Genomic DNA, 19,600 nt, shown 5'->3' on the forward strand with positions numbered 1-19,600 from the left:
CGAACAAGACGAACAATAATATGCAAAAGGCACTTTACACTTTATGGAGACGAGTCTGACCTGAAACCTCTATCACCCTCGTTCAACGTCTCACTCCCACTGTATGCCCTGTCTCTTTATATATTGAATAATGGAGCACCACTCTGCTTTCAAATATAAACAAGCCTATGGGCCCAGTGGGATTGTGTGATATAGAAGATTAGCTTGTGGATTTTACTCTTGGCCTCGATAATCAGACGTTGAAGTGTGTGTAGTGTGTTTTTGAACCGCTGCAGTAATCTTGGTGCAGATGGATCTTTGTGGACGGTCGAGTGATTTTCTATTACTCTCTTTCTGAATGGCTTAGTGTGTAGGCTGTGTATCTTACAGCCTGCCTGCCTAACTGTCTTTCTACATGAATTATTGACCTTCTCCCCGTCTTGCTTTTTTTTCTAACTGGCTTTATGTCTGCCTGAGTCCTCTCCTGTCTCGCTGTCTTTAAGTCTGCCATTTTGTCTGTAGCAAAAGTAGAACCAACAGCGCGGTAAAGCACATTGCTTGTTACATTCATTCTCTTTTCAGTCACTCCAGGACGTAGATTAAATTCAAAATGCATGCATAGAAGAGCCGAGACGTGGCTGTTCACCTCATCTGTTCTGTTACATGTGATCTATTGTTGCTGGATTCTGTGTAGACTCATTTTGTTATTGTCAGTTCGATAGTTACCTTCTGCTTTCATTTCCTTCTGCAATCATATTCATTGTGGTTCATGACTTTAAATGCCACTACACAAGCTTATTGTTTTGGATTTCTACTGCCCTCAACTTTACTGTATTGGCTCACGCTCACTGCTCTCATCAGCATTGTTTTCAGCTGCAGCAGGCAGCGGTTTTGAGCCGAAAAATGCAGATAAACCAACTTTTCGCTACCTGACCGGCAACAAATGGCAGACAGACAACGTTAGCAACTATCTGGTAAACGTAGTGGAGCATTTAGCAGCTAAAGAGCCATATATATCCCCTAGGGGGTGGTGGAGATAAAGCTAAATGAGAAAGAAATTTGGACTTGCAGTTGCCAGGTGGCCAGGATCATGAATCCAAATGACCTACAACTGTTTGCGAGCTTGTTAGCCATTTCAACGATAATGGATTCTAGAAGACAGTGTCGTCTTTTGAATTAAATTGAAATAGAACAGCAAAAAGTCAATAACAGTGTGATAATACATTTTCATGTCTCCCACAATAAGAGAACATTTGTGCATCCATCTGAGTTACGTTAGTGAGTGATGATGTGTTCTTTTAAATGAATATGATAATGTTTATAAAATGCTTTCGTTGTGCTTGTTGTACCCAGGTGGGCGTCGCCGATCTGAGCCTGACGAGGCGGAGCTACTGAGGGTCAGCAGGCGATTGGTCGAGGATGCGGTCAACCGCGCCTTGCAACAATACAAACAAGAAACACTTCAAAATGGGGGCGGGCCGAATGCCGCTGCAGCGCAGCCCCCTGGAAACGCTGAGGAAACAAAGACGGACACAGCTAGAGCTAACGCCACTACAGACAACAGGAAGTGACATCATCGGACTGAGGCCCAGACACTGAAAAACCAGCAGCCCAGAAGACATCAGCCAGGCCTGGCTAACCAGGAGAAGAGTCAGTAAGCCCTGGGCACAAAGCCTGAACCAGCCAACCAGTCAGCCCAGTTTGCTGACTAGCTAACCCAGCTAGCCAACCACAACGGCTAGCCAGTCATGCAAGCTACCTAAACAGTGCTAGTTAAATAGATAATGTAGCTTGAGTTCAGTGCTGTGACTGTCCCAGTAGGCCAGCTAGCTAAGCCTGTCAGTTAACTCACCAACTCTGGTGTCCTGCATCTTAACAGCAAGGATATCGATCGCCACTCAGCTGTGGGTCTGTGTTTGCACGCCAAACCCAGAAAACATACGTGAAGCACTCCTCTAGAGACACACGAGCGCATCTAGGGTTCACCTTGACCCGTCTCACAAACTGCCCTTTTAGAATAAGATAAATCATGTTTTGTAGACAGTTCACCATCACCTGCACTTAAAATGAGACTCAATATCCTCATTTTCCCTTCCTCTCCCTCTCCCTCTTTCTCCTTAACTTCATTGTTTCAGGTGAAGAAAAAGTGCAGTTTTCTTTGAGCATATGTCTCTCTTGGAAAATCAGTGCTGTCTTCTTGGATAAAAGTTACTCATCTGCTCATGTTTGTGGCTGCAGATGATCCGTGAAAAGAGCTGGTTTGACTGACGGAGTCTGAGTTGTGATTGGATTCTTCAAACTTAAGAAACCGCAAGTTTGACTTTGTGCAAGTTTTTCTTTGTGTGTGTGCGCGTGTACTTTGCAGCTAGTCTGGGTCCAAAGCACTTTCAGCTCAGTTCAGTTTCAGAAAACGATCTTCTTTAATCGATTTGATTTCACTTTTTACATGAGATACCAAACTGCATTTGTGACTTTATTCTTTGAGTTGTTTAGAGAAAGTGATCTGGCCCCAGCTACGCTTTAAGTATTATATGCTTCTGTTGTATTAACCAAGTACGTCCTGCTGATGCAGCACTGAGACAATCATCGGTCTGAGCTAAATTCAGCCCTAAGCTCTGAATTCACATATTTAAACAGAAACTAAATGATACAAGCTTTTTCTAACTCAACCTGGACTCCTCTGTTGGATCCACAAACACTATGGGAGCATACTTTACAAAAGATGTCAGGTGAATTGGAGATACTGAGCTGCTGATGCTAAAGGGTAAAATGACACTCCAACGATACACTACAAGTTGCCAAGAATGCATTTTTACTTCACAAAACCATTCATGACCTGAGTGCTTGTCTCAATGGAAACTCAAAATCTAATTTTTATGTTGTTATTCGACGCAGGCTTTCATAACCCAGCTACCTGCCTGACCTCATATAAATGTCACCGTTTTATGTTCTGATTCTTTGTCAGTTTTTTTTTTCCCTGTGAAGTGAACCTGAAGCGGCAGCACAGCCGTTTGAGGCTCAGTGTTTCTTGGGACTATTTATGCTGATATTCTGTGTTCCTGTACATGTTAGAGCAGTTTCCCAGATGCTGAAGTTGGGGAGGTTAACTCAGACAATCGCTGCTGTCAGCTGAAACCCCTCCGGCTCATTAGTTCAGTGTCTTCCATCCATCTTTTTCTGTTAAACTTGAAAATGAAGTTGGCCTTTCGTGCTCCCCAACTCCAGAAACACACAGGCATCGGTGTGAAATTGAAGGAGATTTTTTTTTTTTTTTTACTTGACTCCCTGGAGATAAGGCTTTTGACTGACAGCAAGATGATGATGATACAGCTAAGATGAAGGTATACTCTGTTATTTTATCCTTTTTAACTATTATTTATAATGCTTTGCTGTTACAGAAGGATAGTTGCTTCCCTGTTAGAGACATGAGTTTCATGTGGAAAAAAATGAAGAGATTTCATTTTGAAATGAGAGAAGGAGTTTTCAGTTTACATTCAAAGGTGAAAAAAGCACAAAATTACACATTTGTTATATGAATGTCATTGGTTTCACTTTTTAAAGAGCAGGTAAAGACAGTATATGCTGTTAAATCAAACCACCTCTGTTCAAAGTGGCCTTAAGTCACTGAAACAAATTGATGTGATTTTTCTGTAAGTGCTTAAAGGTTCTATATATGAGATTTTGAACATTAATATAGCAGCAAACAAGTATTTGATATGTAAAGATATAGTGGAGTAATGGTGGCTTCTCTGTTTTTTGTGTTAGTAGCCAGCCCGGCTGCATGTGCATGTTAGCATGCGAGTCCCTCCTCACGTTTATAAAGAGGTTCAGGCTGAAAGCAGAGCGTTACTCGCGTGCTTCACTGCCGGATCATTTATTTTGTTTATTCGTCCCAAACAACCAGAATATCTTAACGCACATTAGCTGTAAGCCAGCGAGCTACGGCAGGGCAGAGGATGTGAGGATCCCTGACTGAACTCAGCATTCAGGAGAGAGTTTGGTTCTTTCTGTTATTTTCCCGAAGTGAAGGTCGACACCTCCGCGGCTCGGGGACGAGAAGTGAGAGCGCAGATAAATCGACTTTTTGATCCCAAAAGCTACAAAAAAAAAAAAAAAAAAAAAATCAAGTCGGCTCCTCTTCCGCTGGTAAACGTCTCCGGATCAGAGCAGAATCCGGTGCGACTGCAGGTTCTTATTCCTCCAGAGGCTCCGGTTCTGCCGCCGGCTCTCAGTAACGCCCCAGATTATTTTCACATCGAATTTTGAATTAAGGGTTTATCTGAACCAAAGCAGAGTTAGCGATTGTTGGAACAGTGAGAACACAAAACCAAGATGGTTTTACTGAGTTTTATTTTGTTTATCTTGAATGAAGCGTGTTATCCAATGGTCTGCGAAGCAAAATTACTAATTTCGTAAATGGAGTCTGGTTGCTTTGAGGCGAGCGATGTAACGGCTGTTTGTAGTGAGGGGGGAGGTGTGGCCGAGACACCCTGAGCACGACATCTAGTGTCAGCCAATGTCGTATATAGAACCTTTAAGGTGACGATGCATAGGTGTAGGGGTGATGAAGGCTCATTTTGCTGTAAGATTTGCCAAAGTCTCTTAAAATGTCAACCTGTGGCTAAAGAGTTGCACTCTTGAGTTAAATGTTAAAACTGTCCACCGTGAAACACAATTCATGTCATTTCTGTTTTGAGGTAAATGCGTGAGCACAGAGAAGCAGAGACTGTTCTCCAGCTCAGATTTATTTCCCTCCCGTGTAAACAGGTGTGAGCTGGAAAACGTGCTGTCAACCCTGTGAAATCCACTTAAGTCCTGTCACTGTGGGCTCATTGAAACGTCAATAACAAAGGTGAATTCTGTCTTAAGGTGGACTTTGAACGTACTCGTTTTGATCTTTTACTGTCACCGGATCCTTAATCTCCTTAAAATCCCCTTTAATACACAAGTTGTCCTATTGGCCTGTATGGTTACTCTGTTCATCTGTGTGTGTGTGTGTGTGTGTGTCTGCCGGATGTTTGATCAATGGTTCCCCAGAGAAATTCTTGTCTCTTATCAATCATGGCCACTCGGAGCTGTATGTGTGTGAAACGTCTATACAAATTTGTCTTTTCGGTTTGTCCGTCTGACTGCGCGTGCGTGTTGTTTGTACTGTGTTGTATATATTGTCCTGCCATATTTGAACAATAAAACAGGATATGAGAAACCAGCATCCTTCCCTTCTCCTGATTTATGTGTGTGTACGTGTAGAGCAACAGTGGTTACAGATTGTGTATGTGTGTCGCAGTATGTTTTCATCATGACGGACACAAGGTTGCTCTACTCTGCAAAAGGACTAAGTCTTCTAACGCAGTATTATGGGGCTTTTGCATTCATCAGGGTTTTAGTGGAAGTATTTTTTTTCTTAAATGTCATTTCCATTTTGGAGCAAATGTGCAGTAAATTCACAGTATTTTGAAAAACGAATTATTGTCTTCAAAAATAAACTGTTTTATAAGCAAAAAAGGTGGATGTTAACATCACTTTGCCACAAATGTACCGCACTCAAATGCAATGCTCCTCAAATAAAAAGCATCCAGTCAATATAATCAGGGGCTTTTATCATGATTTTTAAGAATGGAAAACTCACTGCTCCTCCTTAAAAAGATTTGCGTTACCAGCATCTTCGCATAATTGCCAAATGGTATGTGCCATACAGGGTCTTCACCCCTTATTTTGCCCTTAATATGTACAGACTGCTTGATTGACATCTCCCTCTGGCTAATATATTACTATAAATTCTGATATTATTTGCAACAGTGGAAGACAGAATTTGGCCTTTATTTGGGACAGTCTTTTATTTGTGATTGCTTAATGCAACCGAAGACACTTCCTTCATGTTTACCCTAATGTGAAATGTCTACAGGCAGTCTAAGTATAAGCTTAACATCATTAAACTAGCATTTCTGTTGCTCAGAGGCTCTCAGAGCTGCAGATTTATAGACAACAGACATTTGCATTTACCATAAACTAGACGATAATGCAGGGAGTGTTTTAGGGTCACCAAGGTGTCCTCAGGTTCTCAGTCAGGTCCAATCAGGATAGAGCTACCTCCCCAGCTCCACCTTCTTGTCCAAATATGGTCGCTGCTGCTCAAAAAAAACAAGACAGCTACACTGGAGGCTTCAGAACAGTAGTCCACAAACCAATGGATGACATCATGTTCAGGGATAAATGCCAGGATGAGTGAGAGTTTTTTTTTGTTTGTTTGTTTTTTTAGCTCCTTGAGCTGTTTCACATCTAAAGATTTAAAGCAAAGGACAGACAACAAACAAGTGGAGAGAAATTATGCAGAGCTTCAGGCAAGCAGCAAACCAGGAGCCAATTTCATCGACATTCAGCATAATGAGATATTTGACAAACAATAAAGACCTTCCTCTTCCCTCCGCTGACATTTAGGAAGCAGAAATGACGAAGGCAGCCTCATCATACCTGTTGCACCAGCAGCACTCATACTGAAACAATGTAGGCGCAGGGCACAGTTTTTCAATCTTTCCTCAAGCTTTTGTCCCAATTTGAGGATCGCCTTTAAATAACTGGAGAAAAAGCCAGCGTGAGACAGGGTCATCGGGGTGTTACCAACGTGAATCGCCGCCAGCTCTTTTATTTCACAGCTTCCCTCATAATGTGAGAATCTGTTGAAGCACGTAAAGTACCGCGGCACAGCTGATGCTGTGATTCAGTCATGGGCTGACCTGTATGCGATGTTCAGTCCTGATGGTTGCAGATTCTGTGTGATTCATCAGGACTTGTAGAAGATGAACAGCCTGCCAACTGTGACTGCGAAAGGCGTCGTGATTGAACTGCAGACGAGCCTGAGGGACGGACGGAGGGCGAATATTTTAATCACCTGTCCAGCTTGATGGAAATCATCCGACTGACTGGCATTTGTCCTGACTCTCCATCCATCGCTTATCTAAAGCCCCGCCTTGTTCTGCTGCGTTCATGTCAAACGGCGGTTTGCAGATATTAGATTTCATGTGAACCACTACGCTCCGGTTGGGGGGGTGAGGGTTTCTGCAACTTTAAAAATCCTGGCATCATCTAGTAGGAATATCTGCGTTTGATCTAGATTTATTACATTTGGAGGAGGGCTGACAGACCTCAGGCCAAGAAAGGATATTGGTGATCCTAATCTGGGAATTTAGCCCAAGTAGATGATCAATAGGAGACTAATAGAGACGTTTTCCCAACTCAATAAATATGTTTTCCGGGCTGATGAGTCAGTTTGTGTCTTACAGCTTCATCACACAATTTCGTGGCTTTTGAAAGGGCCTTCTGGCTTGACAGTGTTAAGGTTGACACTGCAGCTGCTTTGCGCTACAACCGCCACACAAAACGTCCAATTAGAGCATCTGATGCAAGCTGTTTGCCCTTCGTACCTGCTGCGTCTCATCATAAATTAACATTAACGCGACTTGCGCTGAATATTCATGAAGCCCATGGTAACGTCTCACCGTCAGAGAGAAAACTGTGAATGAGAATACTGAAGTATTTATTAAAGCTGAATATTTCAGGTGTTTACTATCCATTTGAACCTGAATATTCTGTGATAAGAGCCTCAAACGTCAAACTTCTTAGTGCTTAGAGAGTCCGAAATGAGGAATTAAAGGGGCACTCCACCAATTTTCTTTAACCCATTAGGATCAGTTTATTAAGGTCACTTTATTATAATAAGATGCTTTTGAGTTGCATTATGGGAAGTGTAGGAAGCAGGGTTTTGGGGTGTGGCCCATATTTAAAACCTGACATTCTGAGAGCAGAAGAATTTATTTCTATTTCATAGCTGACTTCATACCAGTTACTTATTTTTGTATTTTTTAGTTCTATGTCGACAGCCACATGGCAGCTGACAGGACAACACAGCCAAAGAAAGGCAGACACACTGCATGTTTTGGGGTTAGCGCACAGATGATTAGCCTCCATTATGGTTGGCTGTCGGAATTCAGCCCAAACAATGTGATTATTTTAAACTTTTCTGGCAATTTTAGTAGAAAACAATGAAAAACAAAAAACAAGAATGCAACAAAACTTGGCCAGTGCCCATGTACGACCACGTGCCTCTGATGTGTTGCAGTGTGTATGCATGTTGCTGTGTGTGTGTGTGTGTGTGCACGCACTCTCTGAAGCCCACAGGGTTGTTCTCTGCTTTTGCTCTGAAAGACAAAATATCCTTCTTTTTTTTCCTTTTTACCCTCTTTTCTCTTTCTATTTTAATCTCAGCTCATGGCACCATCTGCCTTACTGAACACATGTATTTGTGAGAATGTATGAGAATATCTGTGTGTGTTTTGAGATAAAGAGAGAGCGTGACTGTGTTGGAAAAACAATGTAAGTGAGTTAGCAGTCTCTTCATTCTGCGTATGTGTGTCTGGCCAACTTACTATACTCATCACCTCATGGATCTCACCTGCTTTTGTCCTGTACTACACACACAAACACACACACACACACACACACACACACACATATACATACTGTAATAATAATAAAATTAGAAACCCTCGCACTAGGGCTCCAGGCTGAAAACTGGCAATTATCACAATAATAATTTGAAGAAATTAAAGGACAGGCCGCGGGAGGGGGAGGGAGAGCAGCTCTTTGTGGTGAAGAGCCTCAGCTGCAAGGTGACTCAAACATGACTGGAATATGAACAAGCTAACCCCCCCCCCCCGCTCACCCACATACAGATACACAGCATCTATTAAGAAGAATGATGCTCTCTGTCTCTGTTACAATTATAGCTCGCTCTGTGAATGCCAGTATGGACCAACATTATTTTCCACTGGAGAAATGTGTGTTTAGCTACTCCGCTTCCATCTTATGCTGCATTAATTCAATTTCACCACATTTCAGTGGCAAATATATAATCACATTTTACACTACATTTATCATTTACTCATAGCTACATCTATAGTTACTAGTTAATTCGTAAAGTAGTGTTTTAGATTAGCACAGAGACCGTAAGCAGGGGACCCCGTTTATCTTAAATCCGCCTACCGGCACCCCTACTTCTTAATAAAACATGTATCGCATTTGTTTAGCCTGTAAGCTACACGAGCAGAAATATAAAAACAAGTTATCACTGGCGCCAGACAGAGCTAGGCTACATGTTTCCCTTCGTTTCCAGTCTTTATGCTAAAGCTAACCTAGCTAAGCACTGCTACCGCTAGCTACATATTTGGCATACAAACACATCATCATCATTGGCTAATGTTTGAAGCCAAGAGCTTCAAACATTAGCATTTGCGGGAGATGCTGAAAGAAAAGCCACTGCCACTGAAATTTAAGAAGGTTTTCATCCAGACGTAACAGTGAATGAATAAAATCATCACCACTGTATCATTACTATTGATAAAATACGTGAATTCTTAATGAAGCTAGCCAGCTACCCTAAGTTATTACTGGTTACACAGGATAGGCTGACATTATTTGCTGAAGGTAGCTAGCAAACATTAGCTTAATAACATTAAGTTCAGTACTGCGTGGCGTTACCGGAACACTAACATTAAAACTCCAATTATCTGGAGTATTTGGTATAGCCGGCAGCGTTGACATGTACTGGATGGCTCTGAATATGACGTAGTCACTGACTGTTGTTTAAAGTCATGGACGCATACGTCTTAAGGTACAGATGCACTGGATCCAATGATGGATGTCAACTTAACTTTCTATGAAGAGCAGGAGATCTGGTGGTGTGGTCCGCGACGGATGCGGCATGGCGAGTTGACGGACCAGTCGGCATATCTGCAATTGCATAATCGTGACTCGTCCCCAACTTTATGCAAATGGGGCGTCTGGTGCCCGGCTCGGGAAAATCCAATCAAACTGTCAAACTAGTCAGTGTTGATGAAATCTGAATCAAATTCTCGCTTAACATGTTTTCACAAACAAATTTTAGAGTACTGTTTAGCTGCAAGATGAGAGAGCTTGTGACGGATGAGCCAAAACCAAGCACCACCCAACTCGTGCTACGTCGCCCTGCAGCCAGAGCTTTCAGTGCTCTGGTGCGTTCAGGTGCATCCTCGCCGGATTCTGCTTGCCTGTGCCTTTAAACTGTGGGTCTGGAAGTGCTGTGTCTGGAACTGTGAAGGCTCTGCAGGGTGGTCTACATACATGGAGTGGTGTCGATCTTCTCATTCAAAATCTGATTGATTGCAGAGGGTATAATACCCAACATCAGCCTATGTAGTAAAAAATAGCTCCAGCACAACCAGTACGTTTTGTTGATACCATAATTACCATAATTTACCATAATTTCTCTGCTTTTACTGAGCTTACGTTTTAAATCCAGAACATTTACTAGTAATGGAGCATTTTTCCACTGTGCTGTCCTGTGCTTCTGACAAATGTTACCACAGACACTGCGTTTTATATCGGAACAATTAGCCTCACAGCCTGCAGCTGTGTTAAACAACTCTGTCACCTCACATGCTGCACGGTTTTGTAAACTATGGACTGACAAACTGTAATAACACCTTCTGAATGACCTCAAAAGTCATTTTCTGTTCATTTGCTGCGATGAACACCTGCTAGCAGGTGGGTCTTAAACACAAGCACTGATCCGTGGTTTGTAATTCATGCTTTAAGTGATGTTTTGGGTGGTAAGCAAGGGTGGCAGCGTCTTGTCATCTGAGTTCTCTGACTGGCTTGATTTACTCTTTCTGGTTTTCCTATCAGAACGGAGGTGGTTTGGTCTGGCGATGCATGTAAACGTTAAAAATTCAAGTCTTGGGCAGTGACACAGTAGCATCGGGGGCGCGAGGCCTTGCATTAAAACAGCCTAAAAGGAAGCCGGCCCGCCTTATTGCACAAGCCAACTCTTGGTCAAAACTATTTTCAGCGTGTAGGTTGCTGCTGTAGCTCGGAGGTCGCCGTCGCCGTTTCACGTAGCGATGCAGACCCTGAACGGTGACATGTAGATAGCAGAAGGGCTGAAATATACCAACAGCCCACTTCCTGTGAGTCAGACTGAGGGATGACAGACGCAGCCGGTGCAGTTTTCTCTCAGTCCAGCCTTATAATCAGCACGCACTCAGCGGACCAACACATCACACACATCAGCAGCCCGTTGTACATGTAAACACAATGAATTAAGCTCAGCACAGCAGCCATTTAAAGTGCACGCATGTGGGCGCTCACTCTAATGAACCGAATTTCCACCCGGTCGGGGATGTTTTTGCGAGAGATGGGTTGCATGTTTGTCTTTTTGTCAGTCGTTAGTGTTTCTGAGGGTGTCAGGATGCTCTTATCAGCGGCAGCGTAGCACTGGAGGAGGAGGAGGCTTTGGCTGAGCGTTTTTTTTTTTTTAAGCCATCTGAGGAAAGTCTTTGTGAGGCTCTCACGAGACCTGAGGGGTGCTAACAGTCCACTTGAGTGAAGAGAAGAGCCGGGAAATGTGTGATGTTTTTTTGTTTCTGAGGTTGAAGAAATGTGGCAGTTGTGCGTGGATGCAGCTGAGGGAGTGGATTTTCTTTCTTCACTCGGCAGGATATTAAACTGATAAGCTTGCCCAAATCCTTAAATCTATCATCCCGAAGAATAGCATTTTATCAGAGCCTTGTATTTTAGATTATTTATAGCCGACACAACAGCCACTGACGGTATATAAATGCAGCATTCTGCTCGTGGCGGAGTCCGCCTTTCAGGGAGCATGAATTTGCGTCTCATTCAGATGAACAAGGTGTCCTGCAGGATCTGTGTGCAACACACAAAGCATGCCTGAAAGCCAGGAAAGCCTTCCCAAAACGTGGTTAACGCTGTGAAACGGTTGCACTGTGGTTTGGTTCATGAAAAGATTGATTTTTTGGGTGAAGCTGCTAGAGGGCGAGGGGAGACCAGGCCGGCCTTTCCTCTTTATTTGCTGTCATCCGCTACCTTTACTGTAAAGGCATAAAAAATACTAACGATTATGACTACCCTGTCAGACAACTGTGTTGATCATCCTTTAAGTCGTCTTATTGAAACAACGGTTCCATTAACATGGTTTGTTTGGCTTCACTGGAAACAGAGGAGTGAGTTGTCTCTGCTGCTGCATTTTTGAGTCACTTCAAACGCTGTCTGGTCTACTTTGACTAACGCTCTCGCTGCCGTTACCACCAATAACCATCGAACCCACACCGACTGAAATCTGAAGGATTATAAATAAAAGTCGTTTCTGCTTGTGTTCTTGAAAGCAGAAGAAGTTTTTATGTGCTTGTGTAGCGGCTGTAAATAAATACTCTGCGCCTCTGATGTCCTCTCTCTGTGTCAGTGCACATTAAAGCCAAATGAATAAAACCCAACTCCATGTGGTTTCTCTGTGAGCCACAACAACAGATTCAAGAACCATGTAGGAGGTTTTGTTTTAGCGCATTAACAACAAATTGAGGATCACCCAATTGATTTCCTACCTCCAGGGCAACCTTTGCTTTCACTTCATGCAAATACAGCATAAACTCACAGCCACTTGAAACTTGTGTGAGGCTTGTGTGTGATTTCTGCTCAAAATGAATACAGGAACTGCTGTGAAAACACTTTGCTGGTGTGTTCAGGTGCTCATGGGAAGCTCTGATATTCAAATTCAGGTGTGATGAACCAAGAAGCATTCATTACTGTTAAACCAAACCAAGTTCTGAGTGTTAAAGTTTTCCTACAAGCACTAAATCCACCAAGATATAGTTTAGAAACAAGCTACATCAACACTGATAATGTAACAATAAAAGTGTTCACTGTGAAGCTACTGTAAAGTATAATGTTTTATAATCAATATAAAGCTGCCAGTGTGTTCTCAGCCTGGGATTTGACTGTGGTGTGTGTGTGTGTGTGTGTGTGTGTGTGTGGTCATTGTGGCTTTATGTGATGCACACAGTCATTAGAAACGGGAAGATGGTGACGCGCATAGAGGAAGCAGAGGATTTATTGATGGTTCGCTATCGCGTCATGTCCTCTGTAAATGATTGTGTGTCTGACGGCTTCGTCTTTGTCCTCCCAGCCTCAAACTGAGATTCATGTTGACTCTGTGTTAATAAACGCTGCAGTGAAACTGCGTGCTGTCACTGACCGGACATGTCTGTGCGTGCCTGATGCACGTGTGAATGATGTGTGGATGTGCATCCTGTAAATTTTCCTTTACTCGATGCGGGCATGAAAGATTGTGTCTGAGAAAATAATCCGTCCTCGCTCTGCTGTGCCCTCAATCAGGAAAAAGTCACTGCGCCCAGAACTTCCATGTGTGAAAGCTGCTTGAAGATTCTGGCCCTATTAGCGAGACACACGCTTGCAAATGTGCCCAAACATTCCCACCCACGCAGCCACGCAGCCACACACACACACACACACAAACACACACATCAAGTATCAGCAAATATCAGCTGCCGTATGACTGTTGACACTGAAGAAGAAATGGGCAGAGTGCACCCACAAAGAAGTGTTTACCCTGGTCCAGGCTGCCACACACACACACAATGGGGCTGTGGATGTGTCAAGCTTTGTTTTGGTCAGAGGTTGGCTCAGCGCCAAAGAGGAAAGACCCTCAGGACAAAGCAGACAGGGGGCTTTGTCACATTGTGGTATTTTTTTGAATCTGCATGTCCATCTTTGTTGTTTCCATCTGTACATTCTGCCGCATAATCGCAATTTTTTCACCATAATATTGCTCGTTTCTGCAGTTTAAAATTTGTCCTCGGGCAGCTTTCAACCTAAAAACTCACCTAGCAACAGTAGATGAGTGAAAATGTTGTTTTTTTTCCCCATTTAATTACGAGTGATGAAGGTGTCGATGTTGTCCACTCCCTTCATCGTCACACCATCTGGCCCCCCACACACACACGCACACACACACACACACGCTGCTGAGCAGGTGGGGTTCCTTCAAAGTGAATTTAAAATGGTTTGCAGTCACAGTAATTAGTCACCAGCACTCGCTTGAATGAGCCCTGACTAAGCACTGAGAATAAAACACCTTTAACTCACTTTTAGTATCTGCTCAGCGGAGTGTGTGCATGTGTGTGTGTGTCCAGATGGACGTGTGCAGAGTGACGATTAAAGCTACAACGTGTCAGGATTGGCCACCTGTTGAAGGTCACTGCAAACAAATAGGGGGCCGCATTTCGCCAGAGTAACCACTAGCTGCTGCTCACTATACTCTTTGCCGTACAGTGTACGTATCTTCAGCTTTAGCTACTAGCTGCCGTTAGCTAGTTAGCTCAGTTAGCCGTGCAGCTAGCGGGTTTATTAGCTGACAGAGTCTGGCCGGACCGGGAGCTCGGAGCATTGTGGGATTGTTGGTGTTTACGCCACAGGCAACAGAACCAGGTCAGCAGCCCGTCAGACATGTCACTTCTTCATATTCTGCTTATAATTTCAGTTCATTTATTGAACGTTTTAAAGTAAAATTTTGCCCATTTCTTACACACTGCTCCTTTAAGACACCAGTCACTGTGTCAGTCCAGCACAAAAATAAAGCTTTCCTTTAGTTCTTCAGTCTCTATCCTACTGTAGTCATGCTTCAGATGTGTAATCGGGAACATTTCATTCAAAAGCTTCAATGGGCAGGGTTTTTTTTCCCCTTTCATCGGTTCACTGATAACTACATGAAGTTATTCTGTGTGGGATGGATTTAAAGGTTTGTAATCAGCTGGAGGCACGCTGACAGGTAGCATCGAACAGTTTACATTAGATTACAGCTGCAAAGTGCATTTGCATAGAAATGATACAATTTTGTCACTGCTTTGCATATGTAGTGTTTTCACAGTCAAATTCATTTTCTCAGAATAAAATGATCAGAATAAATCGCTTCCTTTGGTGACTTTGGCCTTTAAATCTAGAGATTTGTGGGATTGATTTCTGGTGGTAATTCTTCTCTTTTATCCTGATCGTATCAATATCTTTATGTTCGAGTGCTGATAAACCAGTAAAACAACCTGATGCTGCTCTCGCTGTCGTTGTCCATCTGCCTCCGTCCTCCACAGTGATCAGAATTACTGTGCGGTTAATGATAATTATGTCAGTAATTGCTTCCTCTTTGGCATCATTGTACTCCAGACTACATTCTATACACACACACACACACACACACACACACACACACACACACACACACACACACACACAGGATGAATCCCATCTTAGCCTGATTTCTGCTCTGATTTCAGGACATCTCCAACATTGACGTGTTGTTCCTCAATTGTAAACCAGGAACAACGACATTCAAAACTAAACACAGGGGAGAACACCCTGTGACGTCAATGATGTCAACCTATCACACCCTCTAACCTGTACTCCCCTCATCACCCCCCCATCCTCTCCTCTGTGCCCCACCAACGTCAAAGGAATAAGATGGTCAGATGAGATTCAGTATGATGGCGTGAGATCAGCATGCACACATACACACAATTTAAGTCAAGTCAGAGAGGCAGGCAAAATGCCCCCCCCCCACCCGATGCACCCGGTTACCATGGCAACCCCAGATGAGGAAGTGCAGTGCTCTGTGTCCGTGTGGCGTTGTGCATGTGTGTTTAGCTCAGAGCTTCCCATTTAGCAATAATTGAATGTGAAGGAAGGACGGAGTTAATGCTTGAGTGTGCATACTGTTTGTGACTGTGACTGTGGTATTGAGTTTACAATGCAGCGTGCGTGCGTGCGTGCGTGCGTGCGTGGCTTTGCTGGCTTTTTAAGGGTGGATAAACAGAAAGGGCAAAGATGTTTCCTCCAGGGAAATCTTTCACAACTGTAACTCTGGCATAAAACCACCTAGTTAAGTGTGTAAACTGAGGCTTTATAACAGAGCACTGCTGTGTATGTTCTAAACGTAGCAGACAGATGAGCACTTCGTTAAGAACCCAGGACTAATTGCTTACTGATGAGACACTGCAAACTTAAAAAGCAACTGGCAGTATGAAGACGAGACTTGTTGCAAAGTTTTGTATGATGCTAAAATAAATTCTTAGAAAACAAATCACATGAAACTTAATGCAAGAGAATTAATCAATCGTAGCTCCTGAAATATGTTGAAAATATGACGATTCATGTCCTGCAGAACACCAGAAGTGTGTTTGTGTCAACTGATCGCAACATTCTGTTCATTTGTTTCATATTCAGAAATGTTATTGCCTTTATACACTGAGAAAAGTATAACCCTGCTTAAACTAAAAAAAAATGATGTCCAGATATCACATCTAAAATATCTGACTTCACAGAAAGTAAATTTAGTGACTTCTTATGACCTGATTATTTTATGTTGACGTAAACAATAATGCTTCACTTGAACCAACCTTATTTTTTTTTGCCTTGATCCAAATTATTTTTTTAACATTTTAGTTACTGAACCAAACTATTAAATTGAAATTGAACCAAGCTAATTTATTCACTTTTAACTGAATTAAAATGTTTACATTGACACCAGTTAATTAATTTATGTATAACCAAACTATATTTCTCACATTTTATCTGACTTCAAAAATAATAATTTGTATTGCCCATCTTATAAACTCTATACAAAAAGACACTTGGCCAACAGATTACTCTAAATATATTTATTAATATTTAACACATGAGCCATATGTAACACATTTAACATCTGGCAACATATGAACCAAACAGCATGAGAAAACATAAAATGACAGCCTGCAGTCTTTGCATTTCCATTACAAGTATTATCAGAACAATGTACGCAAAGTAGCAGTACTAAAGTACTCAATCTGCAGTAAAATGTCTCCTCTGACTGATATGTGATTCTATGGTACATTATTAGATTGTTGGAGCAGCATTTTACTTCAATTTGAACTCCTTTATATACAGCTAGCAAATTTAGTCCACTGGTGCCCAACCTAGGGGTCGGGCCCATCCGAGGGGTCGCCAGATGCTTAATGGGAGAGGAACGAAGTTCTGATACACAAAATATTGATTTGTTGGACATTCTGTGATCCGATTTGACCTCTTTGGGCCTTGAACACTTACTAAAATGAAACCATGTGAAAAGTTTAGAGGAGAAAAGTTTTAGAAACATCTGAAACACGATGAGGAGACACAACCACATATTGATTTTTTTTCCTGATCTTTACAATGAGTTGTATTTTATATTTCATATTTATTTGTATTTATTTTATCATACGTTTTCAGTGTTGAATCTTCATTTTTAAAGTGCAGACCCTGATTCTAACAAAGTCTGGACTGTGTAGCTACTGTACTGTAGTGTAGAATATCAATAAAACCAGAATTCAATCGTTTACGAGCTGCGTTCGCCGACAGCAGTTTGACAAAGTGTTCTTGAGTCCATGTGTTAATCTCCTTTATACAATCATGTGTTCACAAAGTGGTGAACCTCGCTTGTCAACGACTGAGCCTTTGGAGATGCCCCTTTCATACCTAATTATGATACTATCACTTGTTACCAATCAACCTGTTTACCTGTGGAATGATCCAAACGGGTGTTTTTTTGAGAAAGGACTCAAGTACACTACCCTTTAAAAGTTTGGGGTCACCCAGACAATTTTGTGTTTTCCATGAAAAGTCACACTGTTATTTACCACCATGAGTTGTAAAATGAATAGAAAATATAGTCAAGACATTGACAAGGTTAGAAATAAGGATTTTTATTTGAAATAATAATTTTTTCCCTCAAACTTTGCTTTCGTCAAAGAATCCTCCATTTGCAGCAATTGCAGCATTGCAGACCTTTGGCATTCTAGCTGTTAATTTGTTGAGGTAATCTGGAGAAATTTCACCCCACGCTTCTAGAAGCCCCTCCCACAAGTTGGATTGGCTGGATGGGCACTTCTTGCGTACCATAAGGTCAAGCTGCTCCCACAACAGCTCAATGGGGTTTAGATCTGGTGACTGCGCTGGCCACTCCATTACAGATAGAATACCAGCTGCCTGCTTCTTCTCTAAATAGTTCTTGCACAATTTGGAGGTGTGCTTTGGGTCATTGTCCTGTTATAGGATGAAATTAGCTCCAATCAAGTATTGTCCACATACAGTGATAGCCTTCCTTATTCAAAATCCCTTTTACCCTGAACAAATCCCCCACCTTACCAGGTACCATATCTTTATTTATAAAGACAGATGCATTTATTTTGAAGTGTTAGTTTATGTTTGTTTATTTGTTTGTTTGTTTATGACTTATTGTTTCAATCAACAATAAGTCATAAAAAGTATTTGATAACAGATAGCAGCACTTCTACTTTGCCATAATGTCTGATTATTGTGGGTGTTGTGGGAGGAAACCTGAGCACCAGGAGAAAACCCACGCAGCACACTCACTGAAATTATTTGGAGGTCTGTCTGTGTGCTGTCCTTAAAGGGAAATTGATAAGAGGGTGGGAAGGGGACGGGAGGGAAAGGGGTGAGGGACTGGGGTTATGTTTTCTTTGTCTTCCTCTGCCACCAGCTCATAGAAGCCTTCTTCTTCATCTTGTCCTCCTCCTGTACCTACTTCTTCTCTCATTCACTACTGGTGTTCTCCTCCCTTCTCTGTCCACCTTTGAAGACGTTCAGGATTCTGCCGAAACCCTTCTTCTTCTTCTTCTTCTTCTTCTTCTTCTTCTTCTTCTTCTTCTTCTTCTTCTTCTTCTTCTTCTTCTTCTTCTTCTTCTTCTTCTTCTTCTTCTTCTTCTTCTTCTTCTTCTTCTTCTTCTTCTTCTTCTTCTTCTTCTCCGTTCTTTCTGGGCCAGCTCCGCTCTGAACTCCTGCTGCCGATCGTTACATTTGCTCTGCCAAGCTTTGTCGCTCTGGAGATGTTCAGCTCTGTTGCTGGCCAGGTTGTCTGTGGCCTCTTTGAGTTTGAGAGTAAGACAGTCGTTCTCCTACTTGAGAGCAAAGATTTCCTTGCCTCTCTGGTAGAGCTTCTTCTCCACTTGGTCCAATTTCATCTGCACTTCATTTTGCAGCATGGCACTCTTCTGGTTCTCCAGCTTCATCCTGAAGATCTCAGTCATCTTTGATTGGAGACTTTTGTTTAGGAAGGAGATCTGAGACTCATACTCTGTGATGGTCTCACAGTTCCTCTTGTCTTCAGCTTTGAACTCTCTCTCCCTCGTCTCCCAGCTCTGTTTCTCTGTCAGTTGGTTGGCCAGCTCCTCTCTGAACTCCTGCTGCAGATAGTTATATTTGGTCTGCCAATCTATGTTACTCTACTTCAGACAGAACTCCTCTAGTTGGTTCTTTTTTTCTTCCAGCTCTTTGACTCTCGTTTCCCAGCTCTGTTCTTTCTGGATCCTGAAAAGAAATTAAGCCGTACTATGCACCTGAACATGGATTCACATACATTTTACAGGATATCAGCGGAGAGGCAGCTCAAGAGGACCAGGCTGAGCAAGTCCAGAGGATCTGTGTCTTCCTCACATGTGAAGAAGATGAAGCATCCAACGCTGATGTGTCGATTGTCATCAGGCCTGATGGGGCCATGGACTTTACCCACCAAAAATGAAATACACTTTTCAAGTGTTTCAAAAGCTTCTTCTAGAGCTTGATGTCCTGAAGCTGTCCCCGAAAATCCTGTCTCCGCAAAATAAACTTATAGTTGAGTGCACATGTTTGACCGAAGAGTTGTCCTTTCAAAGAGGGTACTAAAAGATAAAAAAAGACCACAGTTGTTCATGTG

General features: G+C 42.4%; 1 protein-coding gene across 1 annotated transcript in view; it reads left to right on the top strand.

Moving 5' to 3' along the window:
• The window catches only part of LOC121621872 (A-kinase anchor protein 7-like), a 41,612-nt gene extending 36,430 nt beyond the window's left edge, over positions 1-5,182 (top strand). Inside the window, exon 10 of the mRNA XM_041958563.1 lies at positions 1,333-5,182. Within this exon, the coding sequence (XP_041814497.1) occupies positions 1,333-1,550 (218 nt within the window). The 3' untranslated portion in view covers positions 1,551-5,182. The remainder of the gene's footprint in view (positions 1-1,332) is intronic.
• Positions 5,183-19,600: the final 14,418 nt, after the last annotated feature.

Source organism: Chelmon rostratus, chromosome 18, assembly GCF_017976325.1.
Source record: "Chelmon rostratus isolate fCheRos1 chromosome 18, fCheRos1.pri, whole genome shotgun sequence".
Lineage (NCBI taxonomy): Eukaryota > Metazoa > Chordata > Actinopteri > Chaetodontiformes > Chaetodontidae > Chelmon > Chelmon rostratus.